General features: G+C 36.2%; 1 protein-coding gene across 1 annotated transcript; it reads right to left on the bottom strand.

Moving 5' to 3' along the window:
* Positions 1-10,316: 10,316 nt before the first annotated feature.
* On the bottom strand, positions 10,317-17,178 carry pigf (phosphatidylinositol glycan anchor biosynthesis, class F). The gene is made up of 5 exons (XM_059324810.1): positions 16,775-17,178; positions 15,146-15,237; positions 14,371-14,487; positions 13,520-13,628; positions 10,317-11,113 (listed from the first exon to the last, which is right to left on the bottom strand). The coding sequence occupies exons 1-5, from the start codon at positions 17,000-17,002 to the stop codon at positions 11,000-11,002; spliced, it is 660 nt and encodes a 219-aa protein (XP_059180793.1). The 5' UTR covers positions 17,003-17,178; the 3' UTR covers positions 10,317-10,999.
* Positions 17,179-18,715: the final 1,537 nt, after the last annotated feature.

Here is an 18,715-nt window from a genome sequence, read left to right as displayed (position 1 = left end):
ACATGTGCAGGAAGCACAGCCCTGTATGTGGTATATGAGCATCGCACACAGGGCGGCCACACGTAACGGGGTCGAATAAGGCCCGAGGTCTTATATATTTACTTACTTATGTATTTACTGACTTACTTACGTATACACTGAGTTATTTATTTACTTACTTACTTATTAGTTCATAATTACCTATTTACTTACTTATTCACTTACTTGCATATTTACGGATTTACTTATTTACTCAACTACTTATTTACTTTTATATTTACCTATTTACATAGTTATTCACATACTTACATTTTAGGTAACTTTTTACTTAATTACTTAACTAGTTCCTTATTTACTCACTTACATATGTACTGACTTACTTATTTACTTAACTACTTGTTTACTTTTATATTTACCTATTTACATATTTGTTCACATACTTACATATTAGGTAACTTACTTTATTTAATGACTTATTACTTACTTACATATTTGCTGACTTACTTATTTACTTAATTATTTACTCACTTGTTTATTTATTTACTTACTTATATATATACTGACTTATTTACTTAACTAGTTCCTTATTTATTAACATAATTACCTATGTACTTACTTATATACTTACTTACACATTGCTAACTTACTTACTTTTTACTTAATTACTTAACTTAGTTACTTACATATTTACTGACTTATTTACTAACATAATTACCTATTTACTTGCTTACTTACACATTTACTGACTTACGTACTTATTTATTGGATAGTACACAGTGCAGTCACATAGGACAGAGTTTGTTATCATTTCATCTGAGCTCTGAACTACAAACAACATGTGTGAAAACACCCTCAAAGTCTGAAGAACAAAGCAAATACAACTACAAATGTCTCACTATCCAAATACTCACTATCCAAATACTGGCTGCATGCACACTATACCTCTGACATTTACATTAGTCCCCAAGCCTCACAAACCCTTGAGAGTCTATTGATTTAAAATGAATAAATAAAATGAATGGACTTTTATATATTCAGATATGACACATTGATTTGACTCTGAACCTCCCTTTATCTTGGCATCAATACTTCACACTCTGAGTGAAACCCTATGATGGATAATTGATGACAGATTTAAAAAATGAATCATTTGACCTTCTCTGGGAAATAATGATGCAGTTAATAAAAAAAGACACACTGCATAAACTCTAAAACATCCTATGCTACAGAGTTTGGATACAGGAGTGTGAGCTTGTGGTTTGTATATTTTATTCATTTATTTTTACTTTATTAAATAAATTGGGGTGTAATGAACATATTAGTTGAATACTTGTTTCTGATTGGTCAATTACAGCATTCTACAGTCTGTTATTGAGTTCTGATCTCATTGACTGTGAAAGACCAAGTTCATTCAATCTTATCAATCAGCTGAAAGTAGCCCAGAAAAATGTAACATCAGCTTGTAGCCAAAATAATGCTAACTGCTCAGTTAGCTCAGTTGGCCATGCTGCGACTATTCGGAGCACCGCAACAGTTTACTTACTTACATATTTACTTATGTACTTACGTAATTACTTACTTAGATATTTCCTGGCTTAGATATTTACTTACGTACTTGTTTACTTTATTACTTATTTACTGACTTAGTTACTTATGTATTGACCTAATTACTTGCTCTAGTGCAGTGCCCGTAGGAAGTATGTATTCGTATAGTGGGAGATTAAGTAGATTTTTCAATTATGGCCAAATGAGGTTGTATGTGAAAGTCGGATGCATGTAAGTATCTCATATCAAATGATTATGGGCATTACGCTAAGCAACATGAATGTCATCCCTGAATTACATAGTAATGCAATATAAGAAGTGAATAAAGCTAAATCTCCACTAAGCATGCTAATCGCGAATAACAGAATTTGCACATTACATGCCACACTACAACATCTGCAACTCCATAAAACACTTAGTTTTTATAAGGCACGCACATCCAGCACATACACATTGAACATTGATATTCGCTGGAAACTATTCGAATATTATTGGAAAATCGAACCTTGTAGCGCACTTTAAAACTCTGAAAGATAGGTAGGCTAAATAGACTCACAGATGAGATGAGATGGGTTACTGACCAGGTGTAGGCCTATCACACAATGGGGCGGAGCTCCCCTAAAAGGCGTCCGATCGGAAACATTAGGCAACACGTCCTATGTAAATAATGATGATATTTTGAAAAATGAATTCAAAAATCTTCAAAATCAAGGACGCACACCTTCGTGCCATGCACAAGCCACATACGAAATCTTACGTCAGTCTGACTAACGAAATATGCCCTAGACACACATCCACGCCCGCACGCACACACACACACACAGACAGACGCTTCTTGCTTTTATAGATAGGTATTTACTGACTTACTTAGTTACTTATTTACTGACTGAGTTACTTATTTATTTATTTAATTAATTAATTACATATTTACAGACTTATTTAGTTACTTATTTACTTATTGACTTACTTCCTTTCTTACTTATTTACTGACTTACTTAATTTCTTACTTATTTACCTATTTACTGACTTATTTACTTAATTACTGACTTATTTGCCTACTTGCGTATTTACTGACCTACTAATTTACATATATATTTACTTACTTATATACTGACTTAACTTACTTACATATGGGCTTATGTGGATCAAAATAAACAAGGTCCATATTTATCGGTTACACAATCCTTAGTATTTAAAATACGATTTTGCCATTTAATCTTTGCGAATTAAGCTATTTAAACTAAAAACACTTAGTCCCTTCAGTCTTAAGTGAAAACGTGTTCTGTGCCTTTTTAAAGACAGCACTTGAGCAATGCCTGAATTGGTATCAAAAGAATAAGTTATACATATTCACCTTGAGCCTAATCATTGCTTATTCCATAACGTTCAACCATAAAATCAAGCTTTATTTCTCTTGATAATGCCATTGAAACATGTCCTTACTGACTCTCATGTCACAGCCTTGGTGTGTCTTTAAATCACAAGCACTTCAACAAAAGAATGATTTTCCCTTCTGAGATGGTTTTATTTATATCCTTGTTAAAGGCTAGGTATCTAGTATTTCACAATGAAATACAGATTTTTTAATTACCTGTGATTAAAAATAAAATGCTTACCATGCTTAGTTCAGGTTGTTAGCATGGCAACATTTCCTAATTATTGCTTAACATAAAGCTGCTTCTGATGGGAATACTGTTAGTTTTTAAGTTATTAGGAATGTACCTGAATCCGAATATGTTATATGGGAAAGCACAATGAATAAATAAAAATTTTAAAAAATCATTCTGTCATGCATATGTTAAGTTAGTTAAGCAAAATATGAGGATGTGAAATATACTTTACAATGATTTATATGCCAATATTACATCAATTTGGTGCTTTGAAGGCACAAAAACTACATTGCCCATGGATATTAGGTCGGAAAATACTATATTTACCTGATTTACCTTACTGCCAATATAAACTTCACCCTTTCTGGTCTTCTAACCGAAAAAAAGATGATTTTGGTGATTAGTTTTGCTGGTAAGATGTGTCAAAAAGTCAAAAATAAGTGGGAGGGAAAATGTTTTTAATTTTCCTTAAAGATTTGTTTTGTAATGCCTTGGAGAGTCCGAGATTGGCAACCATGAGTGTAACATATCAGAAAACTCTCCAGTGTAAAGTCAGATTTCCTTCAATTTAAAGTACAAAATGTGCGAACAAAACCTGTCAAACAAGGGACCCCCTGCTCAGTTCTACTTTTCTCATTTATTCAGTCACTATCCTCCCACTGAAGGGTTTCTTAGAAAACATAAACAATAAACCTGGACAATAAACCTCATACCTGCTTTTCATTGAGGAATCCTTAATGAGTTTTCCTCGTCCCTCGTGCCTCCTGGGAGCCCACTTGAGCATCTCTCAGTGACAATGGATGCTTTTGTAATCCCTCTTTAGACGTGACAGGAGAGACCTGAGAGCTCTCCAATAACATCTTTACCACTGAATGACACAGAACTCCAACCGATAATGAAGCAGGACCCATTTTCTGGAGCCAGAAGTGACCATATGTGGACTAGAGGGTGGACCTGATGTCACGCTCATCTATATCAGCAACCTCACTGAACCTGGTTACTAAACACACACGCCTTCATGATTCAAGGTAAACTTAAAAACAAGTTCAGGGTTTTTTAAATGTACACTGCCATGAATACACAGTGCTACGCCTTAATCTTTAATTACAGGTAGAGGCGGGGGAAAAAAATCGATACTTTTGCGTGGCAATATTATATCGATTCATGGCCGCCAAGTATCAATATTTAGTGTACTTTTGACGTTTTTGTAGATACTGGTATCATATGAAACTAGAAGATCTAAGGAATCTATAGGCACCTGTGCGTCAGGATATCGAAATAACGCTGCAAATTTAGGCTTTTTTTTATGTTTCATTAAAAAAAATTCAGAGCGGTGAAGATTTAAGTTGAGTAAAGTATGAGAATATGTTGCAATTGTTGTCATCCATAAATGTTTGATGTCAAAAGTTCAGTTTTACTGAATACTTTGTTGGTCAGTCTGTGGGTTTGACTCTCATTGTGAAGAAATAAAAAGACTGAAGTGAGATGAATAGACTGAATTTTCTCCTATTTGACAAAAAAAATTTTTGATTTAATTTTATTTTGTGGACACAAAATGCAGTTAAACAGTTAAATCACAATATATTGTATCGCAATACTCACCATATCGCAAAATGCTTAAAATCACAATAATATTGTATCATGACTCAAGTATTGGGAGAAAATGGTATTGTGGGGCCTCTGCTGATTCACACTACTAATAACAGGTCCATGTGGTAGCCACTTACAATTCTTGTAATGTTAATTACAAAATAGCCTGGCCGTAAAGCAGACCCTGCTTCATTGTCTGTCTATTTTACTATAAATGTGACCAGATTTTAAAAATGGACATCATGATATATTGAAGAAGACTTGAAACTAGCAATTGAGGCCATAAACTCATCACAAAAATATTAACTGAGGTAATACATCAAGGGAGAAGTGGGGTTATTTTTCCAAAAGCTTCTATACAATCTGACTTTTTATTGCAACCAGTGGAGTCGCCCCCTGCTGGCCGTTAGAAAGAATGTTTCTGCATTTGCTTCACTTTTAAGGCCCAGAACTTTCTCCTTGTGCTGTACCTAAGTTGAGCCTCACACAGCCACTTTTCTTGTTATTTTGAAATAAATAATATCCACAAAATGAGGAAAGAAATTCAACTACACAACTTCCATATTTCACATTCTGACCCCACTCAAACATCAGAATAGTAAAACAAAAATACAAGGTGGCTTTCACAGAAATAAAGACAATTACAACACTGAGAGAAAGAACAAAACCCTAACTCACACGTAGAAATTAACGCCATCAGACTGCCTGCAGCTCAGTCTTCGTTTACACATTCATGCCACCCTAGAGAAAACTTTTTTTTTCTGTCTTCCAACACTTTTCTTTATAACATTCTTTCCTCTAAGCCTCTCTTATCTTTACGAGGAGCCACTCGAGTCACAGAGTCTCATCACTGCTGTCTGGGTCCAGTAATGACTTCCAGTCTCCTGAAGTTGTAATAAAATATTAAGTTGTGGACAGAATACCAACTGCCGACTCGTGACGAATCTTCATCCCGAGTCTGCAGTTTGTATTCTGTTCGTACCGGAATTGTTGGATCATGCAGCATGCAGTGATCTTCCCCACAAGGTTTTTAATTTAATATCTATTTTAAATGTTCAGTGTAGCTCTGAAAAAGCAAAAAATAATTATTCTTAAAGCCACTACGTGTATAACTTGCAATCTTCTGGTTTGGATGTCCCTTACATATATATATACAAATCTAACATTGGGACCAATAAAAGTGCTGAAGCAATACATAACCTTGATGATTTTACACATGCTAGCTTTATATATACCGTTATAAGAAGGGATTAGAGTGGAAACGGCAGAGACGAGTGCCTCGTACTGCACGACGTTATTGGTTTCCTCTTGTAATCATCTAGTACGGCTGAGGAGAAAGTGACTCGCGGTAAGGAGGGATTACTTTTCAATTTTCTCCCTCTAAGTGACACCCATCCTCCACATAACATCCTTCTCCTCACACTCTCATCCTCCCCCTCCTCACACCCAACTTGCTTCCTGTGTTTTGCTTCTTTTTTGCCCCACTTCCCTGTCTTCACGCTTCCCTCCACCCCGGTGTGTGCTTCATTAGCAGTTGCAGTGTTGTGATATCGAGTGGTAAACATAATATTGCAGAGCTTCCAGGTCTCTCCTGTCAAGTCTAAAGAGGGAGTACAAAAGACTTCATTGTTGCTGAGGGATGCTGAAGTGGACTGTGATGACGCAGGAGGGGATGGGACAGACGGAGGGGTGCAATTAAGGGGACGCTGAAGGATTCCTGAGTGAAAAGCAGGTACGAGTTTTATTGTCCAAACAAGATGCGTCTCATGACAAGTTATTGTGTGCACACATAATGATTATGTTTTCTGAGAGACTTTTCAGTGGGAGGATACTGAGCAGGGGAGCCCTTGTTAAAACAAACAGTACAAAGACAGGTTTTTTAAACATGCGTTTTGCACCTTAAATTTAAGGAAATTCCCTTGAAAGGTTTTCAGACATTAACACCAATGATTTCTAATTTGATGGTCCCAATTTGTCACCATCTTAACCTTGGTTTCTTCCTACAACTTTGACCCTTTTGCAGCCTAAAATCACCTAGAAATGTCTTGTTCAGCATTTGGTTACACTAAAAGACACTCTAAGACAACAATGTCATTTGGCAGATGCTTTTATCCAAAGTGACGTACATTTGAGAGTTCGTACAACACAAGCAAAGATCAAGTCAGAGGGCAACACATAAGTGTCATGGGTTCAGTTTGATCAGGCAGTATATAAGGACAGTACAAATAGTGCTTTCCCCCCATACGTATAGATTTTGTGTGAAAGCGTTAGGTTAAGAGCTTGATCTTTAGTCTTCTTCAATGTTTTTAAAGATTGAGAGGGACTCAGAAGTTTGGAAGTGCGTTCCAAGTAATTTTCCAGTAAGATCATTTTGTTTAAAGCCTGCTCTTTATCCAGTCAACAACAGCAACTCAATTAATATGACAGTTAATATAAATTACAGATGCACCTTGCATTTTTTGTGTCTTTTTACTGACTCAAATCACTGACTCTCGGACAGTAAATTGAACGAATCTAGTTCATTTAGTGTGGCGCCCACAGCCCTGTGGCTGAGCTGCCTGTCCCGTGACAAATGAACGAAACTGACGATCTTTTATGAGATGAGACCAACTCAACGCATTTCTGCTGCTCAGCCCACAGCCCTGTCACATGACAAATGAACTAGAGACTCAAACTTATGGACACATGGTTGAGTCGCGAACTATTCATTTCTGTTTCCTGCAGCTGCTATGTGACGAGGGATCGTACTGCATGAAAAAGATCGAATCACTCACTGAGGCTACTCATTACTCCTCAGTCACACAAAAGATTAGTTCAAACAAACGACACACCACTACTAACTAAGCTGGCTCAAAAGTGTGGGCTGGCAACTTGCACAACCTGCCCAGCTCCACCTTATTCCTCAAACATGTTTTTTCTGGCGGCAAAAAACAAAATTTTGACGGACAAATCGCCAAACTGGAAGCTTCAAAACAGTCAACCACAAACCAATACTTACAATCACTTCTTTTTATCGGTCTATGGTACAGTGCTGCTTTGAGCTAAATGCTCACAATGTTGAAACTAACATGATAATATTTGGCACGTTCACCATCATAGTTTAGAGTCTGAGCATGCACTAACTGTAGCTTTTTCGCTGTTCGACTTTTTTCACCAGCTCTGCCGTTCAGTGTTCAGGGGCTCATTTGGAACTTACTTGCTAAAAAACAGCTGCCTGCTCCAGCTGGGAGCAGAGTTAATAAGAGCAGTGAGACTGAACCTTAAATTTAATTTCCATGCTGTAAAATCTCGATGATGGCTAAAAAAAATCTGCAGTGCTGGGTGTTAATACTCTGCAGTCTTTTTGCACCTTCATTTAAATCAATGCTAGCCTAAAAAAATATTGATCAAGCCAGGTTTAATTTGGGATGATGCGCCACAAAGAGCAGAGGATGCATTTTAATTCAGAATACAACTCTGCAGAAACATAACAACTCAAGCCTTTTCTCCCTGCAACACTTTCTCCCTTGCAGGAAAGGCTGAGGAGCGAGGAGGTGCGGAGAGTGACAAATTACCTCTCCTCACAATGCCCTGCCACAATAGCACAGCCTGAGAACAAACAATGAATAAATAAAGTTCTCCGAGATTGAACGAGCTGGTATTTTGTGAAGCAATAGCTCGTGTGTGTGTGTGCGAGTGAATGCCCTTCTCCTTGTTCCACAGATGACAAAAGAACCACAAGTGGATTTGAGCACACGAGAAACCATGTACATTTCTGTCCTCAATGGTTACTCTTACAAGAACACGTCAAGGACAGAAATTAAACACTCCAACAATCCCCAGATGTGACATGCCTGCTGTGGTATGAATCATCTTAGCTTTCCAGAGTAAGAATCAGTTAAATCACACCCTTTGCTCTCCAAGGGCCCTATTCGCCACTTCCGTTGCTCTCTGCGGGTGATAACGTATCAGGAGGTGGAGAACAGAGAAAAAAAAAAGGAACAAGGGTAATGGAGGTAACAGCGTGAGGTCAGATTGAATTTCATTAGAGAGGTGTATGGAGGGATTGAGGCATGAAAAAGGTGTGCCGATTGGTGTCATAAGCGTATGTCGACTACTTAAAAGCCTCTGAAATTCTCTCCCTCCTCTGAAAACGCGCCTTTCTTTGCTCTTTTTTTTATTTTTCCTTCAGGCTATTTTTCTCACCCTTTCCCTGGCAACTACCTTATATAAGAGTTCAAGCACAGGGCGAATGGACAGCTCTGCCCCTGGCTCTGTGCTCCAACTACACCAATCCCACTCACAACCACAAAGATGACTATTTATTTTCTTTCCCATAATCTTTAAGTTGGATCGTATCCAGACTGTCCGCAAACAACAACAACATCCCTCATTTGCGTTAAAATTTGACACCACAATGCGGAAAATGTAAGTTTCATTATGGCTACAAGGCAGCAAGGGGGAGAACAAGAGATGTGGGGAGGCTTGAAAGGAGGGAAATTAATGTCCCTAAAATGAAAGTGAATCAATATGGTTGCCTGAGGATGTGAAAAGCTGGAATGAGAACGAGAGCCGGAGAGGGAGGGGGGTGTTGAAATAGAGTTGGAGCAAGATTAATGGTTGTTTAAAAGGGAACAGTATTCATCAGTAGTCGGCTTGCAGGTGCAGAACGGCCTCAGCGTGTGTGTGTGTGTGTGTCAGGATGGAAGTACACTGCAGTGAGTTTACACTTTGTCTTTAACTTTCTAACTTTCCCTTCACGCCTCCCTCAATAAATGACCACCCAACCATAATACTGATTACTTTGTATTACTTTGCAAATGAGTGTGCGGCTTGATTTCTTGTCTTCATTATATACCTCTGCGCACACACACACACACACACACACACACACACACACACACACACACACACACACACACGCTAACACACACACACACACACACACACACACACACACACACACAGTGATCCAGCAGCACCACCTACAGGTAACCACTGATCATTTTTCTTGCACATTTTCTTGGATTTTCACTTTTTGTTGCTCGCTCACACGCTGAAAAGTGACAAAATAATTAGAACCTTTACTTTTGCAACAACAAAAAAAGGCACTCAAAGTACAAACACATGTTCTGTCCTCCTTGTCTATTTGCAGTTCTGCAACACACTTCTTGCAAAACACTTTTTTTCATTAGACACTTCAATCAACAGTGAAATCTCTTGGCGTCATCGGGGGAAACGATTCTATTCATAATGCAAAACACACCTGAAATTGGAAAACACCGACATCTAAACATGATGAAAATATGAATTAAACACCAATCAGTCTGAGACTTTTGACATAAAAGTGATGATGTTTATCTCCCAGTGTTGTGTGTCCTGTTTGGTGTATGTGTAGAGCTCAGACAATGGGCCAAATTCCACACAAGCAATCTTAAACAAAGTAATTAAAAGGAACAAAACCCATAAAAATGATAAATGATTTCTTAAACTCCCAAATTCAACCAGTGGTACATGGAACATCTTTATATTACAGTATATGAATGCACAAAACAATTGTATGAATCATATTTTATAATGAATATTTTAGGTATTCTCAAGAGAGACCTAATATGAATATTATTTATATTATATATACTAAAATTATTGAAATTACAGTCCAGTCAGGATTTAGGAATATATTAGAATTAATTAAGAAGAAATGATTAGGTTTCAAGGTTAGGGTTAGAAAAATTACAGTCCAGTGATGATTTGGAAATATATTAGAATTAAGAAAAATTGTGTTTAAATATTCAGAAACTTCAACATTAGTTAGATTAAGCGTGACTTCCAGTATAAACCACAACTAATTCCGTTCTTTATCTGAATACAGGAACAGACGCAGATCATTTTATTGCTCAAACAAATTGGGCACAAATACAATTAATGTTAACGTCCTACCAAGAGCAATACATGTCCCTTTTTCTATTTCACTGAAGTCTTTGTCATAAATATTGTTCAGTTATCTTGTTAACATAAGGTTTAGTGTGTCCGTCCCTTTATTCGATCATTTTCAGATGAAATCAATAAACACTTCATTCAAAAACAAGTTATGGTTTATTCATGTCAAAAATGTTCAGGAGCATATTCAGCCTTCATGCATATACAAAATAATATTGCTCATACCGTCTCGTTATTACAAAACCATCTTTCCAAAAGGCAGCAAAATGTTCCCAATAAATAATCAAGTTAAAGGAGTACAGCAGAAGAAACACCCTCACATTGGTCACATTCACAGAAACGTATGCATCTGTCCATCACTTGCACTTGTATGTGAGCTGTTTGCGATGATAGTGGATCCATGCGGGAGCAGCAACGAGCCCGGTGAGGAAGCCGATCGTAGCGCCGAGGCTGCAGGAAACAGGCCAAACCTGCAAGAACCAAGACAAGTGAGTGTGATTGTTCACTGAAGAAGTTTTTTCTTTCCAGCTGCATAAAAGCCGCAAAATATAGGATGTAATGAATTAAATGCAATGGAGGAAAATGAAAGTTTGAGCATAAGTCTCCACAGTAAATCATCTGTTGAGTGTTTGCTGGCTTTTTATTTGTGATTTGGAATGTTTTCACAGTGAAACAATCAGAAAATTGTATTTTATCTCTCCAATTCAGTGTTTTTTTTTCATTCCCCAACACCGCTGTGCTCTCGCTCAAACAAAGACCACTGTAGTCCGACATCGATACTTGAAGGAGTACTTCTTTGTGTATAGGAGTTAACGGTTCTGCTGACTCCCTGAGAGGAGCTTCAGAGGCTCTTTTTCTGTTTGTATTCGTGCCACCAGCAGGAACGATGAAGTGAATGTTGACGGCTGCTGGTTGACGAGTCAAAATCGAGTACTTACTCTGAAACAGGAGCTAAAAAAGTTCCTCAAAACAGTGTTCTAAGAATTAAAATAGCTCCCTGAAAGGTCTTGTATTTTCTGAAAGCACTACTCCAAAGCAGGTACTTTTTTGAGGTCATATGGTCCCAGAAAATGTTCCTGGAAGTTACTTTTAAACCCAGTCAAAATGCAATAAGTTCCTTTAGAAGGTTCCTAGTCCCTGGTGAAAGTTCCTGCAGTGGAAAAGGGCCTAAAGTGGAATAAAACAATCCAACACTGCACTGATAGATCAAAAGAAAGCTAAACTGTTAGATAAAGTCGTCCTTTCCCCCCCCACAGTGTTTCTACTTGTAGCCTTTTTGTGCTCTTCTTTTAGTAATTTAAAAATGAACTTCTAAGAGGAGAAAAACAGCAGCACAGCGGTGCCAAGTAGAGTTATGCCTCAATTATTGCTCTCTACCTCTAATTTGCATTTTCCTCCAGTCAGTTTGCAGAGACCTCCCTTTGCAATTAGAATTTCAATCTTTTTCCTTTCTGTCTATGGTTACTGCTTTGAATTATAATTTCAGGCTTATGGAGGATGAATAAATACATTATTACTGTTTAATTATGAATAGAAACAACTGGGTTTTTGTGAACAGAGGAAACAGTGCTGTAAGCCAGAGGAGGTCGAACAAGACCACTGCTAAAACTAAATTTTATACCAGTTACAGAAATGGATTTTCAGGGACAGGCTGCAATCATTTTGTACCTTCACTGTCATTTTTAAAATCTGCAGTTCCAAATATCATTTTTGACCCCTTAAACACCCTGTCTACCTGCACATCATCTATATAAGTGTTATGATCACTTCAGTTAAACCCTGATTCCTTCATGTCAGATAATTTTACTTGAATAATTTTAAGAGACCTGTGGAGCTATAACAGTGCAGTAATCTACCAGATGTTTTTTTTTCTTTTGTCTCCAATTTATTATGTCTCTTCAGTAATCTTTAACTACAATTGAAAAAATAAGACGAAAAATTAGAAGAAAATTATATTCTGTTCATATCAGTACAGAGAGATACTTTTTTACATATTAATAATAATAAAAATATTTGGCTCAATGTGAGATTTTCCTATCGACAAAAACATTCTCTGTGATTAAAAGTGTAATAAAATATAACTTTTACGGAATCAAAATGTATAAAAAAGGTAATATATTTTGTTGAGTTGTGTACTGACATTATAACGAATGTTTCTAACCATTATTCAAACTCAGAGAAATGTTTAATTTTTATATGGTTGCAATGTGATTCATTTTAAACCTAGTTTTAAGCCACATTTTTATGATATACTTTAAATCTTGATTGATTTTTTTAACTTTTTATTTTAACCGGATGAAGGGTTTCAGTCAGCTAGGCTCACATCCCCTCTGCAGGGGTGACGGAGCTCATTGGAGAATCACTGATTTTTAACGTGACACTGCTTTATTTAGTGTTTTTAATGGTTTTAATAACCATGTCTGTTTGATTTAGGGAGGAGGAGACCTCTGCAGATAATTCTGCTCCAGGTAAAAACTTCCTGAACTCTGAAGGAATCCTGACCATGATGAAGGCAACCGGACATCACCAAACCCTGACTTTTGTCAGTGATTAAGAGACCCATAGTGGCAGAAAATTACATATTGTGCATTTAACAAAGTCTTTAAATCATCCCCTCTTTATTTCTGTCACAGTACATCGTTGACAGCTGAACCATTCCCATTTTCAAGTCCACTACTTCTGACACTGATAAATGCATCTTCTTTTTGTCTGTGAAAGTCTCCGTTTCCCACAGACGGAGCAGAACAGGCAGCCAGACAGTTTTGTGACTCTTAACCTCACAGAACAAAGTTAAAGAAATTCTTTCTGGTAAGAGTATAAAAATGTTTTTTCCATGAGGCCCAATAGGAGGATAAAGCCTGTATGTGTGTGCTGACCTGCCACGGCCTGTCCCAGTCCAGAGGGATGGGGAAGGCTCCCACCCAGGCTCCCACCACTGTGCAGGCCACTGTGATCTGCAGACAGGTGTCCCACACAGACATCGCTCTGGAGACGGAGACAGAGCAAAGAGACGACAGTTAGTATATTCAGTTTAGAGACACAAGATGACACATGATGAAAGGAAAATGCTCCTCTCCTACGGTCCACTCTACACCAACCGCATCATTGCTGGCCAGTACACTGTAATATATTATTCTGTAGTCATTTAATTTTACTTAATATATTTGATCAAATGTATTAAATATAAATGCATCCTTGATTTGGAGGCAGTTGTTTAAGTAACTTTAATGTAAAAAAAAGTTTGAGATAGAATCTTCTTATTCTGATCACATTAAATATAATCTTTATGTGTATTTCATTCTAAATTAAGAGAATTTTGAATGAATCCAACACAATAGAATTAGTCTGTTTTTAATTGACAGGCACTTCCTGTTAAGTTGTTATTAACTCAACTTGTAACGTAGTTCGATTTACTTAATAATATTGCGTGCAATCTGTTACCTCAATTTTATTGAGTAGCTACTGTTTATCTTTTTTTACAGTGTAGTGGCGCTTCATCGCCTGACGCTGTCCCCCCTGCAAGAACTTCTCTGCCCCCCCCCCCCCCAATCCTCCTCCCTATCCTGCCTCACTCTCCCCCCTCAACCTCTTTCTGCTCTATTCTACTCTGTTGATCTGTCCTGTACAACGACATCTATTGCACGTCTGTCTGTCACTCCTCTGTCGCTCTCCCTTGACTTGACTTGAAAGGGAGCAGAGGAAAAGGAAAAGCAGACTCTGGCCTCACCCATGCCGGCTAAACACTCGTATCCATGCCTGGACGTTTGGGCCGAGGACACAGAGACACCTCAGTGTGGTGAGAGACGTCAGCAGCACAGCCAGGGAGAATGTCTCCAAGGCGGACCTGGAACATATAGGAAATGTTTGAGGGTCTGGGTCTCGCTGACAACAGACAGAACACATTCAAACAGAAACTTTTAGTAATGAATGATGACAGCGTATAAAACTTAATCCATCAATAACACATAAAGAGACCATATAAAAATCTGTTAACGTCAGAAAAACTATCTCACAGTATTTAGATACTTTGTAAAAAGCTGCATACATTCACAATTTGGTTATGGGTATTACATTTATAGTTGCATTGCTTACTATATATATTTTTATTTTATAAGGAGTATTAATATTGATTTCCAAAGGGTCAAACAGAGTATGATACAATATGAACTCTCTTTTCCCACTTTCAACATAAAACATTTTCTCACAACTGAGAGCCAGTCAAACAAAAACAAAAACAATAAAAAATAAATAGAATACATTAAAACAAAGAAATAATCAATAATTGTTTTTTAATATTTTTAAAAAATACAAAAGATAAAATATAATAATAATAATTTTGAAAATAAGAAAGAAAACCCTGACAAATCTTTCCATCTTACTATTGTAGTGATTCAGTACAACAAGTCCTCCTTTACTGTCCTGTTTTCATATCTGTTTCTCTCTAATATGCATTAATGCATCGAAAATGCATTAATAAAAGTGCAGCATCAGCAGCTACTCACTCAATCAGTGGAGCTCCATAGAGAACGACCACAGAGTGGAAGAAGAGGCACGACAGGAAGAAGTACAGACAGGAACGAAACAGCCGAGACATCTGCAGAAACAAACGGGTGAAGAAAGTTAAGATGAATACACCCTGTAAAAGACAGAAAACAGAATCTACAAGCCTGATTCCATTAAAGTTGGGACGCTGTGTAAAATGTAAACAAGAATAGAATTCAGATTCAGAGTGTATGCTTACAAAAACAAAAGTTTACCAGTTTGAACATTGATTGGTTATCAATTTCATATATGTAAAAAAAAAAAAAAAGATTAGCAAATTATAGGAAACTACATGAACTCGCTATAAACTTACATACAAATCTACTTAGTTATGAAATAAATATTAATAATCATAATTATTGTGAAAACAGGATCATTTTAACCTATTAAAAAATGACTTTTCTTAACACTTTTTCCACTATTTTATAGGTTTGTTCAGCTTACAGACAATGCCTCAACATTAACAAAAAAGATACATTAATATAGAGAAACATACGTAATGGATCGTTCTATAAATTCCAAATAGCCTATATTATTGGATTATTACTATTGATTAATTTATGTAAGCAGCATTTTACTGTGATAAAATATAAATAATAATAATTATTTATATATTTACTGTGGTAAAGGTAGAGCTAATTTTAACTACTTAATATACTTTTATGTGGTTTCAATAATAAGAATGCATTAAATGTATGATACATTTAATGCATTTTAATTATCTAAACATTATATTATCTTTTCATGTTAAATCTGGACCTGAAAAGTAAGTAAAGCTGGCAGCTAAATGTTGTGGAATAAAAAGTACAATATTTACCTCTAAAATGTAGTGAAGTAGAAGTTTAAAGTTACCTAAAAGGAAATACTCAAGTAAAGTATACGTTAGCCCAAAATTGTAGTCAGCGGTGAAATGTAACCAAGTACATTTACTCAAGTACTGTACTTAAGTACAAATTTAAGGTACATTTTAATGTAAATTCTAATCAACTTTATTCAACTAATCACTTTATTCTAATCAACTTGCTATGCATTAATTTCTGTCTCTGTTTAGCATCTTTCAGTCTGTCCTTACATCACATTCATGTCAATCACAACAAAGTATGAAGCTGCCAGGAACCCAAAATACAATCAAAAGACAAAGGTGTCTATGGAAATGTACCTTCTTTTTTTTTTTTTTTTTTACCATTTATACCCACAAAAACAGCAGAAAAAAATAAATATTTAAAACTACAAAAAAGTCTATGTGCATTTCAATTAATAATAGTAATAGTTTTCATTGTAGAAAGAAAATTCACAATTCAAAAATGGTCTAGAAACATAAATGGCACACTGTGAAAGCTCTTATGATTGCACTTTCAACTGGCTTTCTCAGCTTGTCTACATATCATATATAAATGAAGTTATTACTGTAAATAAAACATTGTCAATATATCTTATATATTGACAATCGACATATATTACAGTGTGCTACAAGTACTTTTACTTAAGTAAAGGATCAGAATACTTTTTCCGCCACTGACTGTACTAGTGTAAATGTACTTAGTTACATTTCACCACTAGTATTTTTCACAGAGAAAGTGATTCCGCACCTTGTATCCCACTGTGTGCTTCTTGGTGGGGGGTGTGATGCCGAGCAGCCAGAAGACGGCCACGCTGACCGCGGTGACCGCCCCGGACACCGAGTAGAGCCACAGCAGGTGAGTCCCGTACACCGAGAAGCCCGGCACCAGCGCCGCAGGTAGCACGGTGGCCATGAACACCGAGGCGGCGAGGATGGCGTGAGTGGACGCCATGGCTCTAATCTCATGGTCCCACATGATGACCAATGTAACTATCTACAACAGGGGACTAAAATAAAACACACAACTAAAATAAAAAAACACGTTTAAATGTTAATTTAGCAGCAGAACTACAGAGCAGGTTAAATCTATGGATGAGTTATTGACCTGCCTTCCGTAAACATGGTTGACAACGACTTCCGCTTTGGCTTCACAATAAAAGCCAAATGGTACCCTTGAAAAAAAATCAAGGGTAACTAAGTACATTTTACTCAAGTACAATTTTGTTGTACTTTGATGTACTATATTTATGTAACTTAACTTCTAGTCCATTATATTTTAAGAGGGAATTATTGTATTTTTACTCCACTACAGTTAGCTACCAGCTTTCGTTACTTTTCAGGTTGAGATTTAACATGAAAAACATGACACATTTAATGTATTCTTATTTATTAAACTACATAAACGTCCATAAGTAGTTAAAATTAGTCCTACCTTTGCCATCGTAAAATGCTGCTTACATAAATGCATCAATAATAATAATCCAATAATATATTTGGACTATATATTTATACTGTATATATTTAGTTACTTTTCAGTCGGAGATTTAACATTACATTACATGTCATTTAGCTGACGCTTTTGTCCAAAGCGACTTACAATTAGTGCATTTAAAGAAGAAGAGCATTTTTTTTAGGTGACATGATCAAATTAAAATAATAACACATTTTTCCTGTTGGATATTAGTACTTTTACTTAAGTAAGGGAACCAAATTCATAGGGGTGGTGTAGACTGGCCCCTGTAACGCACACACCCCGACGGCAACCTCTCATTGAAAAATAAAAACTCAGTCAACCAAATAGTAAAGTGGTCTAGCAGACTGATTGGTGAGCCACAGCTCAACGTGGAGACCTTGTACACAAAACAATTACAGCGCATTACTGGTTCAATTTTAAATGACAGTTCCCATCCATTGCACATAGAGTTTCAGCTCCTCCCCTCTGGGTGTAGGTTTACAATCCCTAGGTTTAGAACAAACAGACACAAAAACAGTTTTGTCCCTGCTGTGCTTTGCACAGGTGTTTATTTATTGTTGCTTTTATGTATGTATTTACTATTTCTATATATACATTTTAACCTTTATCTACGTTTTTACAGCCTAAACAAGTTTCATTTTATTTTGCTGTTTTATTTTGTTTATTTTTCTGTCTTCTTTTTTTTTTGCTATTCGTATTTTAGTTCACATCAATATCTAAGTATAGTCTGGACCTGTAAGAACTTTTAATAATTTTTTATTTTAATTTTTTTTAAATTTTATTTAACTTGCCATTTCTTAACTCCCACTGTCTTAAGTTGAATGATGTGTGATATGTGCCTCTTTTGTGTGTGTGTATGAGGACTCTACCTCTGGGTACAAATAAAGTAAATAACATAGATAAAAAGATTTAAAAAAAACATGATAATGATAATGAATTTCATTTTTATTTATTTTTTTAATTTTTTATTATTTTTATTTTTTTTAATTATTTTTAAAAAAAATTTAATTTTTTAAATTTTTAATTTTTTAAAAAAATTTAAAAAATATTTTATATTTTTTATTTTATTATTTTTAATTATTTTTTTAATTATTTTTTTTCTTCGCTTCTGCGCATGCGCGGCCCCAGTGCACTTCTGCGCATGCGCGTCCCCGATTCGCTTCTGCGCATGTGCGGAAGCCACGCATGCGCAGTAGCGCACCAGAGCCGCACATG

The sequence above is a fragment of the Centropristis striata genome, chromosome 21 (genome assembly GCF_030273125.1).
Source record: "Centropristis striata isolate RG_2023a ecotype Rhode Island chromosome 21, C.striata_1.0, whole genome shotgun sequence".
NCBI lineage: Eukaryota > Metazoa > Chordata > Actinopteri > Perciformes > Serranidae > Centropristis > Centropristis striata.
The sequence above is the reverse complement of the archived record's forward strand: the minus strand, read 5'-3'. Positions and strand labels throughout refer to the sequence as shown.